General features: G+C 43.4%; 1 protein-coding gene across 3 annotated transcripts; it reads right to left on the bottom strand.

Annotated features, from left to right (window-relative positions):
- Positions 1–11299: 11299 nt before the first annotated feature.
- XPA (XPA, DNA damage recognition and repair factor) lies at positions 11300–21748 on the bottom strand. 3 transcript variants are annotated; one of them, XM_075210922.1, is made up of 7 exons: positions 21717–21748; positions 20333–20588; positions 14742–14852; positions 13457–13562; positions 12523–12688; positions 12005–12122; positions 11300–11510 (listed from the first exon to the last, which is right to left on the bottom strand). In XM_075210922.1, the coding sequence occupies exons 2-7, from the start codon at positions 20478–20480 to the stop codon at positions 11362–11364; spliced, it is 798 nt and encodes a 265-aa protein (XP_075067023.1). In that variant the 5' UTR covers positions 20481–20588; positions 21717–21748; the 3' UTR covers positions 11300–11361. The 3 variants fall into 3 exon arrangements, with proteins under 3 accessions (XP_075067023.1, XP_075067024.1, XP_075067022.1); XM_075210923.1 differs by lacking the exon at positions 21717–21748 and adding an exon at positions 21609–21709 and having other exon boundaries at positions 12000–12122; XM_075210921.1 differs by lacking the exon at positions 21717–21748 and adding an exon at positions 21609–21709.
- Positions 21749–23623: the final 1875 nt, after the last annotated feature.

The following is a 23623-nucleotide window of genomic DNA, read 5'->3' as shown; positions in this document are numbered from 1 at the left end:
AGTTTGTGGTAGCTCTGGGAACACTTATGGCCAAAAGGCTAGTTACCTACACTTAGCATATATCTACTTACGCAACACTGTGAAAAGCCTTGAGAAAATACTCTGCAGCTGATGCATTTGTTTAATTAAGACAAAATGTAAGTTTCACTGATGTCTTACATGATGCAATATATATGAGTTTGTCAAATCATTGGCATAATCTGGCTTCATACCCTTTTGTCACACGCCGGTCCCATAGCTAGGTGCCGGCGCTGTGACTTTCCCTTTAAGAACCATGATTGTGCTTGCTTCTGCTTCAAAGACATTACTTTCAAACAGGTGTTTCTTGCTACCTTGATCTGGACCTCCTCCCGAATTTCATTGGTCCTGGAGCACTACTTTAACCTCCCATAATTATGGACTCATTGCCTGTTCTTCGTGTTACTCACGCTGCATTGGGATCTGACTGTATACCTTGATCTTCCATTTGTCCGTTACCTGCTCGCTGGGCTACACTTGCTGCCGAAGTTACCTGTCATCTGTGATTCCTGGTCGGCTCAGCTGAATCTCCTCTCCGCTGTTCATCTGCAAGCTGAAACTCCTCCCCACTGTTCATCTGCACGCTGACTGCTATCGTGAGTTGTTTGCTACACCTGTGCCTAATCTGTTGGCTCAAGTTCACCTCTATCTTGCTGGCTATATCGCTACATCTCGCTGATAGAGCTACTATCAAGTTACCTGTCACCTGTAGTTCCACGTCTGGCACGGTTTATCCTCACTCTGCTGTTAACCTGTTTGCTGGACTGTTATTGTGAACTGCTTGCTGTGTCTGTGGCTATTACTTTAGCTCAAGTTGCGTGCCTCTGTTTAGCTGCCTCATACTACAGTGAACTCACCTCTGCATCTGAGACTGGAACACCTGTTACCTGTAGTTCCACGCACGGTTCAGATACTCCTCACTTCGCTGCTACTTCTAGGCAACATTCTGCTGCATGTGTCTGTGATCCAAGTCCTTGGATGTTGTTTAATGCTTACTCCTCTGCTAGATAAGAATCACTGTGATACCAGTAACCACCTGCTATGTTGAATCATCTCTATTCTCGGATCAGCCAAGTTCTATATACTACTCTGTTTGGACTTTAGCTGTACCAGTGATTCACATTCATCTGCTGTGTATTTCTCTATTGGATCCAAGTATTCTTATTCATCACCTCTGCGTTGAACTGTTGTATTATGCATCTCATGCTGTTGCCAAGGGTTACCAACTATGAAGTAGCATATGTGTTTTGTCTCTGCAATCTGACCAACTGCCGTGTGTTCATCTCTGACGATATGTATATATATTCTCTCATTCCTGTTGTACCATCAGTCAATACACTACTTTGCAGCACTACTATTATCTCCTGTGTTATTAGTATCAGTGATGCTTATGAGCCGTGAACTTTTAAACCTGTGAATATTACCATTCTGATTATCATTGTGTTCTACCTCCACTACCCTCTACTAATACTAGTATGGGAGACCGCGACCTGCGGAATAGGAGCAGCGGAGTCCATATTCCCTTTCGGGGATCCCTGGTGAAAACCTCCTATCCTTTAGACTCCGCACTCCTGGGCAAGTTCTCTATAGTAGAGGCAAGGGATCTACTAAAATCGTTCAGAGCCGTGACACCTTTTCTGTTTTTAAAGAGAACAAAAATAATTGTGCCACTCGGATATGGAGGATGTGGCTATAGCATTGCTTTGCACATATTTTTTTCAAGAATAGCATGTGTGCCAATAATTGCACAATACAATTAGACTTTACTCAAGCAACATTGTTAATGATAGAATTGTCAATCAGGCATGAACATTTTAATGAAATCACAATAAAAGTTTCCATAACATAACAGAAAAAAGGGAAAGTGTCAGGCGCCTAGGGGTGGATCTAGAAATTTTTTCTACCCCGGGTGATATAGGGGGGGGGGGGCGATTTAGGCCCCACCCCTTTCTAACTTCTAAGGCTGCCGGCGGCTGCACAGTATGTGCAGGTCCATTCGGCAGTGATAATGTGCTGTCCCGCTGCTCTGATTGTGTTTAAAACACAATCAGAGCAGCCGGGCAGCACATTATCACTGCCGAACGGACCTGCACAGTGTGCAGCCGCCGGCAGCAAGCCCCTGCTAGGGGGAGCGATCGCCCCCCCTGGATCCACCACTGCAGGCTTCCTCCCTTCAGTGCAGGGACGGCCACCTGATAGTCTCGGCCGGGGGCACCCGGTTGCTAAGCAAAGAGCGCGCGGCGTCCCCGGCCGTCCTCTGCCTGCCGGGCGAAGGTGCTCTGATGCTTCCCGTTGCTAGGCAACAGGACGCTCTGTCGGCGGTCAGACCACCCTCCCTGCGCGCCTATCGCTTCCCTCCTGCTCTATTTAAAGCACGCCCTGGCGCCATTAGGGTGCCAGAGTATTAGTGTTTTCCTCAGTGTTTTTCTGACTCTAGCTACCATTGATTTGCTTACCTGTTGTGACCCGGCTTTCCAGACCATTCTCCTGCTGCTGTTCCCTTCCTGATGTGACCCGGCTAGCTGACTATTCCTCCTCTGGTTGTCCCATTCTGTTACCGCGATTTGGCCCGCCTGACTACTCTATGGATTTCCCTTTTGGCTCCGTCTGCTCTGATTGGCTCTAACCCGGTCCGTTTGAGTCCTCTACTGCTGCATCAGCAACTGGCTATTGGGACAGCAATCTGCGTGCCCTGCACAGCTAAGCCCAAACCCCCTAGCGGGGGTCCCTGCTAAAAACCAGGGGCACATTAGACTCCGCACCCACGTTCAGTGGCGTCAATACCGGTTAGTAGTTCCTGTGTCTCCGTACTCCAGCCGAGCCTGACTGTATACTCTGGCCATGACTGACAGTACCGGGGAACCCTCTGCTTGTGATCTTCTTCTACATTTGGCTCAATGGGTGGATCAACAGGAGGCTAACCAGACTCAGCTACTCCAGTGTATCCAAGGGGTAGTATCCCGTCTGGACGCTCTGCAAGGTCCTTTGAATCCTCCCCAGACTGCACCTCCGGTCGCACCTCCGCCACTCCTAGGAGTCTACGTATACCGTCCCCTGAAAAATATGACGGTAACCCTAAAGCTTGTTGAGGATTCTTAAACCAATGCTCTATCCAATTCAAACTTGCTCTGGAGAACTTTTCGTCTGAGAGAGACAAGGTGGCTTACATCATCTCCCTCCTTTCCGGACAAGCTCTGGCTTGGGCCTCCCCTCTATGGGAACGGAACGAGGTGTCTCTTCACAAATCTTCTACGTTCATTGGGAATTTTCGCAAAGTGTTTGATGAGCAGGGCTGAGTGTCTTCTGCTGCCTCAAGTCTACTCGCCCTCCGGCAAGGATCTCTCTCTGCAGGGCAGTATGCCATCCAATTCCGGACTTTTGCCTCTGAGCTAGGATGGAACGATGAAGCATTGACAGCTACCTATTGTCAGGGTTTATCCGACTCTATTAAGGATGCACTAGCCTCCCGAGACCTTCCTTCTAAACTGGACAAATTAGTTTCCCTTAGCATCAAAGTGGACATTCGCCAACAGGAACGTTCTTTGGCCGTCTGCTTTTCCGGTTAGCCCCTCGCTTCCAGTCCCCGGTCCCTCCGGCCGAGGAGCCTATGCAGATTGGACACTCCTGTCTCTCTTGGGATGAAAGAGAATGCCGGATTACAAACCGTCTTTGCTTGTATTGTGGGGAATCCGGTCATCTGTTATCAACCTGTTCTAAGAGGCCGGGAAACTCTATCTGCTAGGCGATAAAAGGGAGGTTGTCCTAGGATCCAGTCTCCATACTCCCTGTTCTCTCAAGGATGCCAGCTTCTTGATGCCAGTTACCCTTAAAACTACAGATGTCACACTTTGTGGGCTCTCTCCTCGGGGGGGGGGGGGGCTCCTCTCCCCCCTCATAGGTCTCCCTTTGAATCCCTATGTCTCTCCTCACCCTTGGGTAGGGGCATGATTTCCTCTGTCTACAGCTTAATTCTCAATGTACTTGTACCTCCGGGCGGTAGACATGAGTGGGAGAGGGATCTGGGGATCCCTCAGAAGAGGAATATTGGGAAACCATAAGGAATCAAATTGCCTCCAGCTCTATCTCCACTTTGGTGAAGGAGAACGCATATAAAGTATATTATAGGTGGTACTATACACCTGACAAACTCACTAAAATGTTCCCCTCTAGTTCTCCATTATGTTGGCGGGGCTGTGGCCAGACGGGTTCCTTTCTCCATATCTGGTGGTCCTGCCCTAAAATATCTTCCTTTTGGAATCGAGTTAGGGCCCTCCTCTCTTCCCTCCTTCAATTCCCTGTCTGGAAAGACCCATGGTCTTTTCTTCTCTGTTACCCTTCGATTGAGGATGATAGACAGTCTGCGAAATTGGCCTCCCATGTCCTGGCTGCTGCCCGATGCCTAGTAGCTAAGTCTTGGAAACAAACTGAACCCCCCACTATGGCGGCCCTGCGATCCTATATCTGGTTTATTGCCCGGATGGAGCAGATTACATACCACCTGCATGATAAGGATGATAAATTCCACCAGGTTTGGGCTCCTTGGCTTTACTTATAACCCCATACTCTTGTATCATCTCCTTCCTCCTAAAAAGACTCCCTAGGTTCATAGGTGGCCTGACTCTTGACTCTCGATGCTGTTAGGGAACTGTGTGGATAATTGGGAAGAATGTTCTCTTTCTCTTTCAGTCTCGGTGGCGACCGGTGCCCTCCCCCCCCTTCACCTCCCCCTCCCACATTATATTGTTATAAAATGTGATAGCTTCTTGAGTATTCTGGATAACAATTGTAAACTTACCTGTCTGTTTATTGACAACCTCTGGCTATTTTACATATTTGCTACTCAAACACTGTCAGCTTCCTTGACTTATGCCCATCATGTGTACTGTTCTCTGTTTTTGTCTTTTGCCCTGCAAATGTACTAATTGTTGATTCTTATCTGTATATGATTGCTATTTTTCAAAATAAACAGTTAAAAAAAAAAAACTACAGATGTCTCCCTGGAATGTTCCGGCTTCGTGGATTCTGGATCCGCAGGGAACTTCATATGCGCCACTCTCGTGTCCGAACTTCATTTACCCTTTCATCTGTTGCCTCAACCTTTGGTACTAACTGCAGTGGATGGTAACCGCGTCAGTAACGGTTCCATCACCTGTATCACCAGTCCGGTTCGGTTGCAGGTAGGGGTTCTTCATCACGAGTGGATCAAGTTCCTGGTTATTCCTCAATTCGTCAATTCCATCATCTTGGGTTTGCCCTGGCTGAGGACTCACTCTCCTCAATTTGATTGGCATCATGCCCAGGTATCCTCCTGGGGTGCTTCCTGTTTTTTTGGCTGTCTCTCTAAAGTGTGTCCACCTACTCACCTGCCTTGTCTTGGACTCTCCTCCCAGTCTACGCTTACAGAACCTTACTTGGACTTCCTTGATGTATTCAGTAAATCAGCTGCGGAGAGTCTGCCCCCGCATTGTACCTGGGACTGTCCCATCAAGCTCGTTCCTGGTAAGACTATTCCTAAGGTTAGGGTATATCCTCTATCCTTACCAGAGACCGGAGCCATGTCTCAGTACATTTATGAAAATCTCTAGCAAGGTTTTATTCGAAAATCCTCCTCTCCTGTGGGGGCCGAATTCTTCTTCGTCAAGAAAAAGGACGATTCCTTAAGACCCTGCACTGATTACCGTCGCCTTAACATAATAACGGTCAAGAATCGTTATCCGCTTCCCCTCATTACGGAATTATTTGACCACATCCGGGGTGCCAAGATCTTCTCCAAGCTTGACCTCATAGGAGCCTATAATCTGGTACGCATTTGTAAAGGGGATAAGTTGAAGACAGCCTTCAATACTCGAGATGGGCACTATGAGTATTTGGTGATGCCCTTTGGACTCTGCAATGCCCCCGCTGTTTTCCAGGAGTTTGTCAACAAAATTTTCAGAGACCTTCTCTATCAGTCTGTGATTGTCTATCTGGACGACATTCTGGTATTCTCACCTGACTTGCGCTCTCATTGCAGCCACGTTAGGACCGTTCTCTCCCGACTCCGAGATCACTCCCTGTATTGTAAACTCGATAAATGTCTCTTTGAATGTCCTCAAGTGCCCTTCTTCGGCTACCTCGTCTCCGGCACCGGTCTCCAAATGGACCCTCTCAAGGTGGAAGCAATCCTCAACTGGCCACAACCATGTGGTCTTAAGGCTACTTAGCGGTTCATCGGGTTCGCCAATTGTTACCGCCAGTTTATTAAAGAGTTCTCATCCATTATTGGTCCTATTACAGTCTTAACACGTAAAGGAGCTTGCTGTAAGACCTGGCCTCAGAATGCGGTTGCTGCCTTTAAGACCCTCAAGGAGGCTTTCATTTCCGCTCCCATTCTCAAACAACCCTTCTTTGGGGGTGAGAAGGGGTGGGGGTACTGTCAGACGCCTTCCCCGCTTCATCCCTTTGGTGCAGGGACGGCCATCTAATATTCTCGGCCGGAGGCTAAGCAACAGACGCGCAGCATCTCCGGCCGTCCTCTGCCTGCCGGGCGCAGACGCTCTCGCAGACGTGGCAGTGAATTATCCGTCCAGCAGGTAAGGTGTAGCAGGTACTGCAGTGAATGGCAAGTAGCAGGTTTACCACGGACGTGGCAGAAGTATCTGGCCAGCAGATGAGAGATAGCAGGTACTGTGATGATCAGCGAGAGGCAGGTTTACCACGGACTGTGATGATCAGCGAGAGGCAGGTTTACCACGGATGTGGCGGTGAAGTATCCGGCCAGCAGGTGAGAGAAAGCAGGTGCTGCAATGATCAGCGAGAGGTCTGGAGAGGCTGAAGCGCTGAGAGGTACAGGAACCACGGGAGCGTAGATCACGGCTACCACAGCAAAGTAAGGATCAAGAACAAACAATTAGGAAGAGGTCATAGGTGCCTTAAATAGGGGAAGGCTAACAGGAAGCCAATACAAAGTGAGGAAAAGGTTATAACGTTCCCTCTGGTCTGCACATGCGCAGAAGTATTCTCAAGATGGTGGACGTAAGCGGCGCTGCACGGGCGTCGGCAGAGAGGTGAGGGGCCTGGATCTAGGTCCAGAGATCCGGCGAGTGACAGAATCCAGCTTAAACTGTGCAATTAAAAAAAGAAAAGACTTGGAATTGTAGGAGAACTCAGGAAAATATTCGGCTTTATAATCATCATCATTTTTTTTATATAGCGCCAGCAAATTCTATAGTGCTTACAATTGTGAACAAACATTAATAAAACAATACTGGGTAATAAATACAGACATAGAGGTAAGAGGGCCTTGCTCGCAAGCTTAAAATCTATGGGACAATCGGAGTTTGATACACAAGAGAGACGCAGATCTTGTGCAGAACGGAGGTGTTGAGTTGGGAGATATTTTAAGACAAGTGAGGAGATGTATGTCGGTGCAATTTTGTTGATGGCTTTGTATGTTAGTAGAATTTTATATTGGATTTGTTGAAAAACAGGCAACCAACGTAGAGACTGACAGATTGCCTCTGCAGAGGAAGAACAGTTTGCAAGGAAAATCAATCTAGCTGCATGTAAAATAGATTGAGCCTGATTTTGCGAAGACCAGTAAGGAGGCAATAGTCGATGCGGAAGATGATTAGTGCTTGAATTATGATTTTTGCAGTGCCTTGTGTGAGATATGTGCGTATTCTGGAAATGTTTTTTAGATGTATGTAACATGATTTAGTTGTGGGGAACCAAAAATAGTCCCACCGGGGTGGGATTAATGGTCATGTTATCAACAGAAATAGAAATGTCAGACAGGAAACTTCTGTCTTTGGGTGGGAATATTATTAATTCTGTTTTTGAAAGATTGAGTTTGAGTTGGCAAGAGGACAACCTAGATGAAATGGCAGAGAGACAACACAGATGGTAAGAGATCAGGAGAGAATAGATGTGTATCATCCGCATAGAGATGATACTGACATCCAAAGGAGTTTATTAGTTGTCCAAGAGAAGTGGTGTAGATAGAGAATAGCAGAGGACCTAGACCAGTGGTTCCCAAACTTTCTCAGCTCGAGGCACCCTTAGGGTCACCATAATTTTTCCAAGGCACCCCTAAGCAAAAATAATTACCGGGCAGTCCCTTTTTTAAGTAGTTGGGTCAAAATGACGTAAGATGTATTTAGACCCCTTCACCATCACATTGTGCCCCTTAATCATATCACTCTGTATCCCCTTCGCCATCTCACACCCTGTGTCCCCCTCTTCGCCATCTCACACCCTGTGTCCCCCTCTTCGCCATCTCACACCCTGTGTCCCCCTCTTCGCCATCTCACATCCTGTGTCCCCCTCTTCGCAATCTCACACCCTGTGTCCCTCTTCATCAGCTCACACTCTGATCCCCCTTCAGCATCTCTCACTGTCCCCCTCCTTCAGCATCTCTCTCTGTCCCCCTCCTTCAGTGTCTCTCTATCCCCCTCCTTTAGTGTCTCTCTCTGCCCTCCTCCTTCAGCGTCTCTCTGTCCCCCTCCTTCAGCGTCTCTCTGACCTCCTCCAGTGTCTCTCTGTCCCCCTCCTTCAGCGTGTCTCTCTGCCCCTTCCTTCAGCGTGTCTCTCTGCCCCCTCCTTCAGCGTGTCTTTCTGTCCCCCTCCTTCAGCCTGTCCCCATGTGCCCCCTTCAGCCTGTCGCTCTGTGCCCCCTTCAGCCTCTCTGTCCCCTTCAGCCTCTCTGTGTCCCCCTTCAGCGTCTCTCTGTCCCTTTCAGCGCCTCTGTGTCCCCCTTCAGCCTCTCTCTGTCCCCTTCAGGCTCTCTGTGTCCCCCTTCAGCGTCTCTCTGTCCCCTTTCTGCATCTCTGTCCCCTACAGCCTCTCTGTGTCCCCCTTCAGCCTCTCTCTGTCCCCCTTCAGCCTCTCTCTGCCCCCTTCAGCCTCTCTCTGCCCCCTTCAGCCTCTCTCTGTCGCCTTTCAGCTTCTCTCTGTCGCCTTTCAGCTTCTCTCTGTCCCCTTTCAGCTTCTCTCTGTCCACCTTCAGCATCTCTCTGTGTCCCCCTTCAGCGTCTGTGTCCCCTTCAGTCTCTCTGTGTCCCTTTTCAGTGTCTCTCAGTGCCCCCTTCACTTACCTTCGTCTCCGACGTCCTCTCTGCTGCTGCTCCTCACTGAGGCTGCCGGACATGATGACATCACGCCCGGCAGTCAGTGAGGAGGAGGATCCGGCGCTGGATGATGGGTACATTTTTTTTTTGCTTTTTTTTTCTAGGGCGATTGCGGCACCCAGTTTGGGAACCGCCGACCTAGACTGAGCCTTGTGGTACTCCAACTGATAAAGGAAGTGGAGTAGAGGTGGATACAGAGAAATTAACACTGAAAGAGCAATTAGATAGGTAGGATGAGAACCAGGATAGGACAGTGCCTTCAAGACCTAGGGATTGTAGCCTTTGTAGGAGGAGAGAGTGGTCAACAATGTCAAATGCAGCAGAGAGGTCTAGGAGAATTAGAAGATAGTAATGGCCTTTAGATTTTGCTGTGATCAAATCACTTGACTACCTTGGTCAGCGCAGTCTCTGTGGAATGTTGAGAGCAAAAGTCTGACTGAAGAGAATCCAGTAGGTTGTTTGCTGTAAGAAAGTGTGTGAGGCGAGTGTAGGCAATTCTCTCGAGAAGCTTGGAGGGGCATGGGAGCTGAGTAATGGGGTGGTAATTTGAGAGAGAGTTTGGCTCAGAATTTAGTTTTTTCAGAATAGGAGTAATAGTGATGGAAAGATACCAGCATTGAGAGAGAGATTACAGATTTTAGTTAGAGGTGGAATGAACACAGGAGACAGGGACCTACCAATACGTGAGGGTATGTGATAAAGAGGACAGGAGGTAGAGTAGGAAGATAAGAAGCGAGTAGAAACTTCCTCTTTTTGCCTGGCGCAGCGGGAAGCTACAGAGCGTCCCGACATTTGCAGTGGAGCCAGCGGGTATGAGGGGGCGGAAGTGATGTCCTGAAGTGGAGGAAGACGAGCCACCGCTGTGGCGGCTTGTAACAAAAAGTGGTCATTATTACCATGTGACATTCATTTTATTCCACATTGATTTAAAGTTGTTTTTTGCCTGGGCACCCTGTCCTCTAGGACCCTTTGCAGATGCATATATTTATTACCCTCTCCCACAGACATAACAAGAATATATAAAACATCTCATCAAATGAAGATATATGTGTGTAATCTTTTCTGATATAATTATCATTGACCCTATGATGTGTTATATGTACCTAAGCATATATGATTATCTATAAGTACTGTATGAATGTATAGCAGAATCTGTGTGTAAATGGCAGAAAGGGAATTAATATGTATCATGTTTATGATTGTAATTCCCACTTCCAGTTCTGAATGCTATATAGTGATATATATAACACAGAATTAATTTAAAGCAGAAAAGAAATAGTACTTCTTAGATAAAATGGGAACTACCTTTGCCAGTGATTAATTAATGAGATTAGTTATTAAATAGTAATTATAGTATTTGCTCCTCCTCCTCACTATTAGCTCCTCAGTGATGTTAGCATGTCCTTTTACATTATCCCAGTGTCTGATATCCAAACTGGATGTCCACAGTCCAGTGCTGTGGGCAAATTACAAGGAATTATAAAAGGTAATTTATTGCAATACAAATCGAATAGTGTAACTACAATACTGTAAGTAAAAGCAGCCTGTTAAACTTGTAGTGCAGTCAAAGAGGATAGAATCCGCATGTATCTGAGATGGTGTAAAGAATGGAACCAGCAGTTGGTTATGTGCTCCACTAGTTTGAGCCACATTTCTAAGTGTGTAGCATCAAGATGGATAGAATTATGGGACGAAACACTGGAATTCAGGGGGACATCAAGTTACAATCATTACAGCATCAGAGAAATATGCGGACTCTCTCCCGTTTCACTTGACTACACAGGCAGCTTTTCTCTTGTAAGTGATGATCTTTGATTTGCACTATAATAAATGACTTTTTATTAATCTTAGTGCTTTCCTGTCTTTTTTATGGTTATCAAACGGCTTTGTATTTTTGAGCTGGATAACAAATTTATACTTGATTGTAGAGTCTCATGTGAAGCTTTAGTAATTTTCTCTTTAGGGCATCATTATTAGTTTACAATGTCAACTAAGCGGTTTGCCATAATACTGACAAGAGAGGTAAAACACAATAAAAACTCTCCGTAGAGTGACTGGGTACACTGTAAATACATCATATGAAAGCCACAGCTGCTTAATCAGAGTGACAATAAATGCTTTTCAACCCCAGTATACTATTAGTATGTATATAATAATTACAAAAACAACAGATGTAACTTCATGCATGTTTATTTTTATACAAATATTAAAAAAAGTTAATTGTTTTCCATTGAAATCACATCATTTCATAATTTAATTCATAACCACAAGTTGTGCAAGTCTTTTTGTACATATCCTCTTCAATATGTTCCTCTGGACCATACTCGTGTTGATGGCCACTGGCTTCTTTTCTCCATAAGCTGCTCCTGACAGCACGGCGCAGTTCTACGGAACAAACAAACCATGTAAGCACACTGTACCGGCAAGAGATAATGAGAAGCAGAAAGTTTAGTAGAAATCTTATATTTGTAAGATTAGTAGTCAAATAAAACAAAATATCATATCAACAATATCCGAATAAAAAGAATGATAAAATATTCTCTCCTATGTGGCTTAGTTAGAAAAATGAAGGGACGAGAAATAGAAATGTGCCACTGCTATTTAACATTACACTTATAAACATCCATTCAGTTTTCATTTATATTTTGAAGACTCCATAATATAAGTCTGTTTGGGTATTGCATTTCTTAACATCAAAGATCATACACTTACGATTTTGATATGAATTTTATTCAAGAAGATGATTACAAGAGTATGTACACCACCAATATAAGGAGAATATATATTGCAAGCTACTGACCATTTGACAAACTGCAGAAATTGTTTCTCAAGCCTCTCTATTGTGTACTCACACTGACTAGTCACATTTTTTACCTTACCCTTTACTTTTTTGTCAAATTTCTTCTGTTTCATTTTATCCCTGTTCTCTTGGCGAGCTTCTTTTGCTTCTTCAATAGCTTCCTCAGTGCCCCAAACTTCTAAAGAGCGTTTAACTATCTGCACAGAATAAAAATATATAGCATTAAAAATTATATATATATATATATTATATATATATATATTTATTTATTGTACACAATGATTAGCTGACAATCACTTCATGGTAGAGTACTCTCTGTGTTTATGACCCCCTGCACTTATATAGTAATCACCCACTATTAATGTATAATAATGTATACTAATAACAGAATCAGGGGAGGTGTTGTGTAGTATAATATTACATATGAGGATCCTAGATGTGGACTAGATTAGCAGTGCATGGTGTACTCATCTCTGAGGCAGACAACATTGATGTATGTTGTACTGAAAGTCCAACACTATGAAACGGTAACGCACATGTCTTGGGGTAGTGAAGGAAATATAAAATATTAATTTAAGAAAGAAAAATATTTTATACCTGCAATTTTAAGTAAAGCTTCATGTCACCCCAATGAGAATTGTGAGGGTTTTTCTTCAAAACGTACTTCAACACAGGCTCCCGTTTATCAATATCACAGTCTTTCAGCAAATACTCCTTCTTGGCTTCACTCCGTGTTATGAGTTTGTGCTTTTCGTCGGTGTCTCTAACATATACAAATATTATTAGGTCATTTACAGGCAATATCTTACATTTTATTTAAGGAATGTCATGCGCATTACAACTACTGCACAGTAGACAGAATAATAGTATTATTAAACAGTGAGATAGAGAAAACATTATTAAACTATTACATGAGAAATAAAGAGATCAGGGCATGGTCTGGTAGATTCAAGTTCAAATATTGTTGATGTTTTTGTGTTAGATGTTGCACATTCTCTGTTTATTGCTGCAGTTCTGTAAACATTGCGGTTTATTAAAATGTAAAGTGTGATATAATAGAAATAGCATATAGTCCTGTAAAGGTGCTCAGGGGCGAACGCAGGATTTAGAAGGGGGGGTTTCCGCCCCCCCCGGAAGAAAAAAAAAATATTGCGCAGCAGCTCCATTTCGGCGAGTCTGAATTCTACAGCAGCCGCGGCGCTGTCAAGCAGCATCCGCGGCAGTGCTGTATTATACTGCAATACAGCACTGCCGCGGACGCTTCTTTCACAGCGCCGCGGCTGCTGTACAGTACGTTGGTTCACGGAGGGGAGGGGTTTCTGAAGAACCAGAAACCCCCCCTGCGTGCGCCACTGGTGCTACATTTCATGGTGGATGGCTAGGGTTAGAATTTGCCTTAAATTATATAGAGCGTGTATAGGATATATTCAGCTATACAGAATTTGCAACTCTAAATGGTTTTTATATTTAGCAAAAGCCTAGAACAAACTTCAATGTAAATATAGGAAACTAATAAGGAAGGGTGAATTACCTGCAGCTGTCACAGACGGCCAAATCAAAGTGATTGCTTAAGTATGAATCCATAAAATCTTTGCCACACTCCTCACAAAATAGATAATCAAATTCCAGTACAGGACCTTTAGAGACAGATGTTCAGCTTAACATATTTTCCATTAATTCCACTAATAAAAGTAATAACATAATATATAATGCCATAGCTCTCCTCTGGCCATTCCTACATGTACATTTACCACCTCTCCAGGGGGTAAATTTATCAAGCTGCGTGTTTGAAAAAGTGGAGATGTTGCTTATAGCAATCAATCAGATTCGAGCTGTCATTTTGCAGAATGTACTAAATAAATGATAGAGAAAGAAGAAAAAAAGAAAAGGAAAGTACAAGACGACAGATAGGAGGCTATTGTGGCAGGAACCACCCTAGGGTAAAAGGCCAAATAAAAGGGAGAGGGAGAGGTGAATGAAAAGGGGGGGAATCGACCCATGTAAAGGGAGAGCTATATTGAAAGTAGGACATGCATGGATCCCAGACTTTGTTAAAGGTTTTAGAAGAGTTCTGTATAACGCTGGTTATGTATTCCATACGGTGAATTTGCAATTTTCTTCCTTGCAATTTTATAGTTACCTAGTTCTACGTAATAAGCAGATGGCTACTTTATAAATCCTAAACCTGCACATTTGACTTGGTGACATTTCAGACAATTATGGTGAAAACGTATTAAAACCACTATAGAAAAAAGACACCCCCAAGTTACTAATGAACCTGAATATTGTCAAATCAGCTGCAATATACAGGCATGGGATTTATTAAGCATAATATTTGGGATTTTCCAGAGAAGACTGTACAAACAATGAAGGATTCTTCTCACTCCTACTGACCTGGTCCTTTTTCAGACAGGCCCCATGTTCGTCACAGACAACACAGAGCCAGTATAAGATAGTAGGAGTGAACTGAGCAGCTGCATTTGTGCACAAGACATAGGGGAACCGGCTGAACTACATACATACTGGAGTCCGGGTGAATAATCATTTAGGATCTTATTTTACTTGGTAATATTGCACCAAAATTGTTTTTTTTTTTTTTTTAAGTTTTGGATGGAATTATTCTTTAATAAATGGTGATGTTTATATAATCTGCATGAAACATGCATTTACCTGTATGTTACACATTTAACATGGTATTAAAAGCTGTTTGCTAATTTTCCAGGTGCAGAATGTTTATAATTATTAGTACAACAAGCATTCTACTTAGCTAGCTTTAATTTACGTGCCAGAAATTAAAGCATTTCCTGAAAGTTTACCTGGCTGGTGGACAACATTTTCTACAGTCTTCGTTTCTGTTTCCTCCTCTTCTATAAAGAATCCTCCACCCGAATCTACAATCTTAGGAGGAGCCTTCACAGCAGAAATTCCTAAAGCAGAATGTAACATTATAAGAGGTGATTTTACAGGGTTTCAGGTTGACAACAAGACACCTTTCTGCAAAAATATAAAGAATGACATTCAAAGTTGGGATTTATAGTCAATTCTTTATGTAGTGTCCCATGACCTTTCATGTCAGCAATCCATCCCTTGTTGTATGAAATAATTATTGTCAAGTAAATCTACAACTAAATAAACACAAGAATGTATACATTTAAGTGACAATTAAAGTCATCCTAAGCTTGGACCCTCTGCCTAAATCCATAATTGGTTTACTCTGAGGGGGCTTTGTTGGTTGCATTTTAAAGTGCTTACTACTCTTGGGCAACCTCTCCTTAATATAGCCTTCTCTGTGTAAAAAAAACAGAAAGTGTCACCCTAATCTGCTTTATCTGAAGTGGGGAACCAAATTCATGTTGGCTTACATCATTGTAGTGACGCTGGCACACGGAGCCTTTAACAGGTGCGCACTTGCAACACTAGAATACTACAGACGGACGAGTATTGGAGAGCCAGCGCGAGACCGCAATATGAGGGGAGAGATCGGAGACAGTGAGTGCATATTTTTGCTAATATCTCCTCCATTCTTCCTAGTTTTTGGCTAAAACCACTCTGCCCCGTCAGCATTAGGATTTGGACGGATAAGTGTGCTTTCCAATTAGACATATAGTGTCATCCTTTCCGGAGAGTGATTGCTATACCGAGGAGTACATTAACGGCATTCATTCACTCAAATTGTTTCAATACTGCTACTTTCTGGACATTTGTATTATTAATGTCAAGTTGCCAATTGTGGAAATGAATCTATCGCTGATCTCTTTATAATCAAGTTCCTTTGATATTTGCACGTGCCAAATAGGACGGATGATTTAATATTTGTTTTACTATATTTTGTTTATTACTGCAGTAATACATTTTTTTATACTGATATTTGTGATTTTATATTGTGCATATTAAAATGTCTATTATATTCTATTGCATTGGATATCTCCAAATTTTTTTCACTGATATTGTTATCGTGTGAAACTCACTCTTTTGGAATCATTTCTCAGCGCTGTGTATATCTTTTCCTTTTTCGGAGAAAATCTACTTTGGAATGTGACACCATCCTCACACAGCTGCGCCATCTGATTCCATTGAGTGTTTCCATTTGCAATTAGCGCCAGGTGACTGTTTTTGGTTATAGAATGTGTTTTCCAATAGACTTGAATATTTCAACTGTCCATCCCTAAACTAATTAGAAATGACACAAGATGGCATTCTCCAGCACTCCTAAATTTCCTGATATTGCCAGCAATATCGAATCGTGTATAAAAAGCATTAGCTGTGGTGCACTATACTGCCCATAAACTATACCTACTTTAAATCAATAATATCCATCTGTGACAGGATGGACTGCCTATGCCACCCTGTCTGTTGTTGCTGGGAACCGGCTGGGCTTACTTTGCCACTGTTCGCTTTCGTTATCCCAATGCGTCCTCTAACCACAGTAGGAGGGGCTTACAAATGCTGCCACCACCGGGTTTCTTCTGGGTAACTGGCACTGCGAGAGTACCCTGTTGCTGGTGTACCTGGACTGGTACTCCTGACCTTTTCCTATGGATCAGGGTTGCTGTGGATGGATCCCCCCTTGCCTATCACACTGGCCAGATCGGTGGTGTTAGATGCCGAGTCCAAAGCTCAGAAACAGTCGGGAACGGATTAGATTTTGGGTCTAATCTGTAAGTTACAGGGATAGAGAAGTTTCCAAGCAGGTCTTTGAAGCAAGTGATGTTTATTTGCTCACCTGGTTGGAGGTACCAGGGAGCAGATCAGATGAAGCAAGAACAACAATTTTCAATACAAGACAGTGCTTTTTATACAGATTTGAACACAGCCTCACAGGGTAAGCCAGCCCCCTGAGGTCTGAGTTATTTTGAGAATCTGGATGCAATTTATTTACCCAAACATGGATTTAAATGCAATGCAACGCTAACAATATTCACACTTATCTGTGATATCCTAAAACTTGCTGTTATTTCCTGCATCTTGTTGTAGACGCAGGAAATCTAGTAGCACGTCTAATTAAATCTTTCTGTGCCTTCAAGTGCTGGACCCTCACACATCAAAAGGTCTAATTAACATGGGTCCTTTTTTCCAGACAGCTGTAGAATACAAATTTCCAAAGAAAGTTACAAAACCCCAAACAAGCTACGCAACATTGCCCGCATCCGGCCCTTCCTCTCTCAAGATGCCACCGAAACTATCATACACGCACTCATCATCGCCCGACTCGATTATTGAAACCTCACCTTACCGGCCTCCCTCACTCTCATCTCGCCCCTCCCTCCGCTCTATTCTCAATGCGGCTGCAAGACTCATCTTCCTTTCTCACCGATCCTCCTCTGCCTTGCCCTACACTGGCTCCCCATCCCCTACAGAATCCTTTTCAAACTCCTGCCCATCACTTACAAGGCTCTCTTCCAGTCTACTGTGCCCTATATCTCTAACCTCCTCTTCATTCACACTCCTGCCCACTCCCTGCGCTCGACCAATGAACGTCGCCTCTCCTCCACTCTGATCACCTCTTCCCACTCCAGAATCCAAGATTTCTCCCTTGCAGCCCTCCTTCACTGGAGCGACCTCCCTCGCTCCATCCGTCTTTCTCCTAATCTGTGCTCCTTCAAACGGGCACTTAAAACTCACCTGTTCCTCAAAGCCTACCAACCTTCCACCTAACCCCCTCATCTCCTCCGCCCGTTCTCCCCTCTCTCCTACCTGCCCCACTGTTCTCTCCCCACTTACTTCAACTGGCTCCCTTCGTGCCTGAGTTCTGTTTACCCTCCCTTAGGATGTAAGCTCGTTTGAGCAGGGCCCTTTTCCCTCTTGTCTCCATACCTGTTCTTCTGCTCCGTCTTTACTGTATTAGCCTGCCTGGAGTTTCTGAAGTTTTGGTATTTTTTGTTTCACCCTGTTTAGTCTACTGTTTGTGCTGTGTACGGCGCTGCGCGACTCTTGTGGCGCCTAACAAATAAAGGATAATAATAAACAAGTCATTTCCCTACTCCAAGATACACAAAAGACTTCCTCAACAAAAGCTTATTGTTATCAGATATACAATGCATTTACTCTAGCAGTTAAAACAAATAAATTTCTTTGCCTGGTCTCAGAAATAATGATATCAACTTTACCAACATACACACAATATCAAAAATAAGTAGTTATATAAAAAAAGGCACCCTGCGCTATTTCCTTTAAATTAATTTATACCGTAAGTTTTTTAAGTGATATGGTCACACCATCCAATTGACCAACTCCCATTGCCTCTTTGCCACCGTAAAGTCGCTACTATGGACCATCACCCTCCCCTTCTTTCCTTAGTACTTATTACTTCGCCATTACTTTAAAGGAAAAATCAACACTATCAGTCAAGAAATCTCATCTTGCCAGATCTATCAACCCAAACCCACCTTGTCCGTCACTCACCTACCCACCATCAGTTCTTTCTCTACACTCTCAGAAGACAAGGTCTTCATACTCCTCTTTCCCCCCCAAAATCCTCCACAACTTCCCCCCAATGCTTGCTTGAACCTAGCTCAATTTGTCAATCTGTGCCTCATCATTTCCACTTTCTCTTCCATCTTCACACATGCACTCATCTCTTCTATTCTCAAGAAACCATATCTTGACCCTACCACTGTCTCCAGCTACCGCCCCATTCCTCTCCTCACCTTTGCTTCCAAACTACTTTAGTAGCTTGTCTACAAATGCCTGACCCACCTTCTCTCCACTCATTCTCTTATCGACCTTCTGCAATAGGGCTTTTGCCCTCTACACTCAACTGCGACTGCCCTCATTAAAGTGACCAATGATCTACTCACAGCTAAGTCAAAGGGTCACTTCTTCCTACTCATCTTCCTTGACCTCTTTGCCACTTTTGATATAGTTGACCACCCACTACATCTCGACACCCTTCACTCACATGGCCTTCAAACACTATTCTCTGGTTACCAAAACCCTTATCCATTCATTATATGCCGCCTTGACTACTGCAACCTCCTACTATCTGGCCTTTTCCTCGCCTGTCTGCCCTCTCTACAATCCATCTTAAATATCGCAAGATTGAACTTTCTCTCTCGTCACTCCACATCTGCTGCACATTTCTGCAACTCTTTACACTGGCTTCCTATTACCTTCAAAGTTCAATTCAAGCTTCTCATCCTCACCAACTCCACTCCTTCATACATCTCAGACCTTATCATGACATAATAACTTTCACCCTCTTCGAGTTGCCTCTGACCTTTCCCTCTCTGAGATAAACACTTCTCACTTCCACCTCCAAGACTTCTCCCTTGCTGCTCCCCACTTATGACAGAGCCCGACAAGATTCTCCGCCAACCTTCAATCTTGCAAGTGCTTTGTCAAAGCCATCTCTTCACTATAGTGTCACGGTTCACGGCAGGGAATATGGTTCCTGGGTTTGTCATGCAGAAATACAGGAACTAGTAGGGGGATTCAGTGAGCTGAGATCTGTAGATTAGTCACACTGCACAGCTGAGATTCTGGAAAGGATGGTAAACTCTGTGAGCTGATATTCAGGAATAAGCAGACCTGAGTCTTACATGCAGAAATACAGGAACCGGTAGGAGAGCTCTGTGAGCTGAGATCTGTAGATTAGATACACTGGAGCAGTTGAGCTGAGGTACTGAAAAGGATTGTAACTCTGTGAGTTGATATCCAGGAATGAGCAGAGCTGAGTCAGTTATGCAGAGATACAGGAACAGGTAAGCTGGAGCCAGGGAGCCAAGTCTTCACACAGCCAGGGCTGACAAACATAGAACAGGTAACTGAGTGGTGGCCCAGGTGCTTTAAATAGTGAGGTAATTACAGGCTGGACGAATGGGAGCAGAGAGGAGTTGTTCTATCTGACAGGACCGGACTGTGCATGCGCAGACCCGGAATCAAGATGGCCGCCGCCATCGGAGAGATGCGGCGCCCGGCGGGGATTCCCAAATTTGCCAGGTGAGAGTATCGAGCCCCTTGTGTTGGGGCGATATGCGATATATAGCCTATGCTACCCCCATCTGATACTACTCCCTCTGCAAATTCAAAATCAGCTACAGTGAAATGTCCACTCTGAGTCCCACTAGCTCCTATTGTCTCAGCTCTCCCAATCAGGGCCCTATCAACCCTGTATCTCACATCAGTATCTCCTTCATCAACCTCATCTGTGCTTGTTCTGTTATTATGTGTGATTTGTAATTTGTAACTCAAACTGACTGGCGCTGTAATGTTTTATGGTGCCTTACAAACAAACGATCAGGATGAAGAGTTCTAAGCCATTGCTATCTACTTACTAAAAAATACTTTTTCCCAATTAAGCATCAATTTTTCTTCCCTTAAGTGATGTATTTCTTTAAACAAATAATATAGGAGTAAACATATTGTATTTGATTATGAGCATTAACCAGTATTGTCATATTATAATTACCTTCACCAGTGGGGTAAGGTCTACTGGCAAGCCGAGCTTGTCTTAGCATCAGTGCCCTTTGTCTATTTCGTTCTATCTTAGCCCTAACAGCAGCTGGTAATTTCTTTTCTTCCTCTTGATGAGGGTCTGTCACTGGCCCGAGGTCCATCCCTGTTTATGTGGTATTTAGCCTTTATTCCACTCAAGGGAGGAAACCAATGTTGAACCAGGAAGGCAACAGCGAAGCCAATTATTCACATGAAGCACCAGTCAGCAACTATAAAAGGAAACGTGAAGAATCCGTTAAGAAAAAGTCAAGATTTAACACATTTCTAAACATACTTAAAGATAAAAAGAAGGGCATGTTATTTATTTCTTACTGGTCAGACAATAAATCTGTTTTAAATGTTGTAGGAATCAAATATATTTGTACTATTGTATTGGGGTTTATTCTCTTATTGAACAGGAGTAACAATTAAAGTAACAACTAAATAAAGATTTTCTATCACTGTGATAAAGAAATCTTCTGTTGGGCAATTTAACAATAAAAGGTTGCCAGGGCAGCTAAGCGATGCTCAACTTTCTGGCGATACTGACTGGCCAGGGGTATTAGGAGTTTTACTGCTGGCCAGGCCAGTGCGTGGTCCTTCGACGTCGCTTCACGTATGTTCACTGGAACTGGAAGCCCATGTTCAATAAAAAAATAATAAAGTTATTTAACAAAAAAAACAACAAATTATTAAAATAAAAAAAGGAAAAAATACATTTCACCAAGAAAGCATTTTTCCCTGCAGTGACCCCTGCCTAACACCTGAGATGACGGTAGCAATCAGAGCACTGCGGCAGTATTTGTATCGATAAATAGGCTCCATGATCTTCATTGGTTGCTGAGTTCAAGCACCTTTTTCCCATTTTTATCTGATCTGTGACAGTTTTATTAAAGAACTATATAATATTCACTCAAAACACATTTTCTAGCGCAATCCAGGGATGTAGGGTGAACCCATTCTGCAGTACTATTTGTAGATCTCCCTTTACACGTTTGGTACTGTAAATGTCCAGATCAGCTGAAAGTTTAACACTGCTTATGCTCCGTTCCTTAGCTGCATATTTCAAGTGTGTGGGATTACTTGTTAATACATTATTTTATGAAGTGTAATATCGTCGGGATGTTTAATGGTTTGGTGTAAGCTACTAATCAGGATGCTGCGGGAAACACCATATATCCCTAATAAAAATCCCACATAATAATCAATAACAGTCACTGTCAGAGCATCGTGTCAACTAATAAACCCACCACCAGCACGTCAGTGAGCCCAGGACAGAGTGACATTACAGAAGAGGGCAGCGAGCCAGTCACAGAACTAGCCCCAGCCAGCGAGCAGCTGAGACCGGAAATACATACCAGGCTCTGGCTTCCAGCAGATCGTAACCCGGATGTTGTGAGAACAGTCACTTCCGTGTCATCTGACCTCACTTATTCACATCGTCTGCCTGTGAGTGTGTGAGATATCATTATTAATAGCGGTTTCCTCCATCTCATCTTCAGGGGTGCAAGGCTAGTGTGAGGGTTGGAAATAATAATGTAAATACCTATTTTGGGCAGACAAATATTCACACAGAGCTGTAGCGCCTGGATGTTACTCCCAATTTGTTCCAGACTGTAAACATTCCCCTTTTCTTGTGTTTGCCACGTCTGTTATTGTCAGGGCATTTGGTTTGTCGTTTTCGTTTGATACATTTTAATTTGTGTGTCATGGGTAGTATGTCAGAAATATGGCTGGGGTGGAAGTGGCATATACTGTATATCCTGGGTACTTTTACATACCAGATCGTGATCAGGAAATTTATCCACATTCAGTAAAACAATAAATACTGATGACAATTTATGGAAACTGATGCAAATATAAAATGTGAGACCCACCCACAGCAGTGAATCAGTTTCCTTTCATTTTCTAACCTACACTAGAAAAGTTACATAATCTGTAAGCTAAAGGGACAGAACCATGTTTCCTTTTCTCCAGTTTTCATACATGTGAACTTATTAAATAATAATGATATGGATGGCAGGACTACTAATTTTATTTATATAGTGCTTTTCTCCAGTTCCAGTAAAGTAGAGGCCTTGACAATGCATGAGATCTTTAGATCTGCTCTGTGCCCGACCTCAGGCATAATCTTCCCACAATATAAAACAGGTGAAAAAAATGTAACGGCAGTTTGAAATTACATGGTTGTGCAAATTTTTTTTTATCTTTAGAGATACTCAGGCTCGGTTCCTTGAGAACCGAGCACACCCAACTTAGGCGATCTGAGTGGCTCGGTACTTTCGCGCTTCCTCGAAATTGAAAATGAGGCAAAACGAGGCTCCATTGCTAATTGTCATTGCTGAAATAGAAATATAGGGCTAGCAGTCTTGGTCTAAATCTGCAGTCAAATTGTACTGTGTTATATAGCTAACACACCAACAGGACAGCTCCAATCCTAATTGTCATTGCTGAAATAAAAATAATAGGGTTGGCAGGCTTCAAAATCTTCAGTTTCATTGTACTGTGCCATAGATCATCCAGAAATAGAGGTTGCAGGGTTTAGTGCTGAAATAGAAATTCAGATAATAGGGCTTGTTAAGAGCGTTTTGTCGATATCCAATAACGTTTGTCGAATCTCGCTTTGTATTTCCAGCGCACAAATATTTATTCTCAAAAAGTAATAATAATAAGTACAGCCGTTAGTTATCGCAGGCGCTCTGGATCCAGTGTACAGTCATTCAGGTCTGAAGTCTGGTCAAGGTGACTGAACACTACATGAGAGCTACTGCTTATATGCAAACAGAGATACAGTGAAACAATGCAGATGGTATAGCTTGCTTCTATTGGTCCAGGCTTCAGGAGGGTCCAGGGAGTTGCACATCATAAGCTGATTCAATCTAAGGAATCCAAAGGTGGGGGTCATCTCTCTGTTCTTCCCGCCAAAACTCCAATTACAATCAGTCCATTAGCATTTCACAGTCAATATCATATTAAAGGTTTATTCCCTAACATCAATAACTAGAGTATGCAATGTGCGATCTCTTCGCCGAATGCACTGGACAGCTGCTGATGTAAAGGGGATTAATATGATATCAAACATGACACATTTCTCTTAACCTGAACCATAGGTTTCATTAGTATGCATATACCTCCTTTATTAAACATGAATTCTACTATATTTCGACATAACTAACTATGTGTTGCGACTACGATTAATGTGTACTATTTACAAATGTGTGTGTAGGTGCGAATGTATACTAAAGTGTAAAAACAGTTATTGCCA

The sequence above is a fragment of the Mixophyes fleayi genome, chromosome 1 (assembly GCF_038048845.1).
Source record: "Mixophyes fleayi isolate aMixFle1 chromosome 1, aMixFle1.hap1, whole genome shotgun sequence".
Classification (NCBI taxonomy): Eukaryota; Metazoa; Chordata; class Amphibia; order Anura; family Limnodynastidae; genus Mixophyes; species Mixophyes fleayi.
The sequence above is the reverse complement of the archived record's forward strand: the minus strand, read 5'-3'. Positions and strand labels throughout refer to the sequence as shown.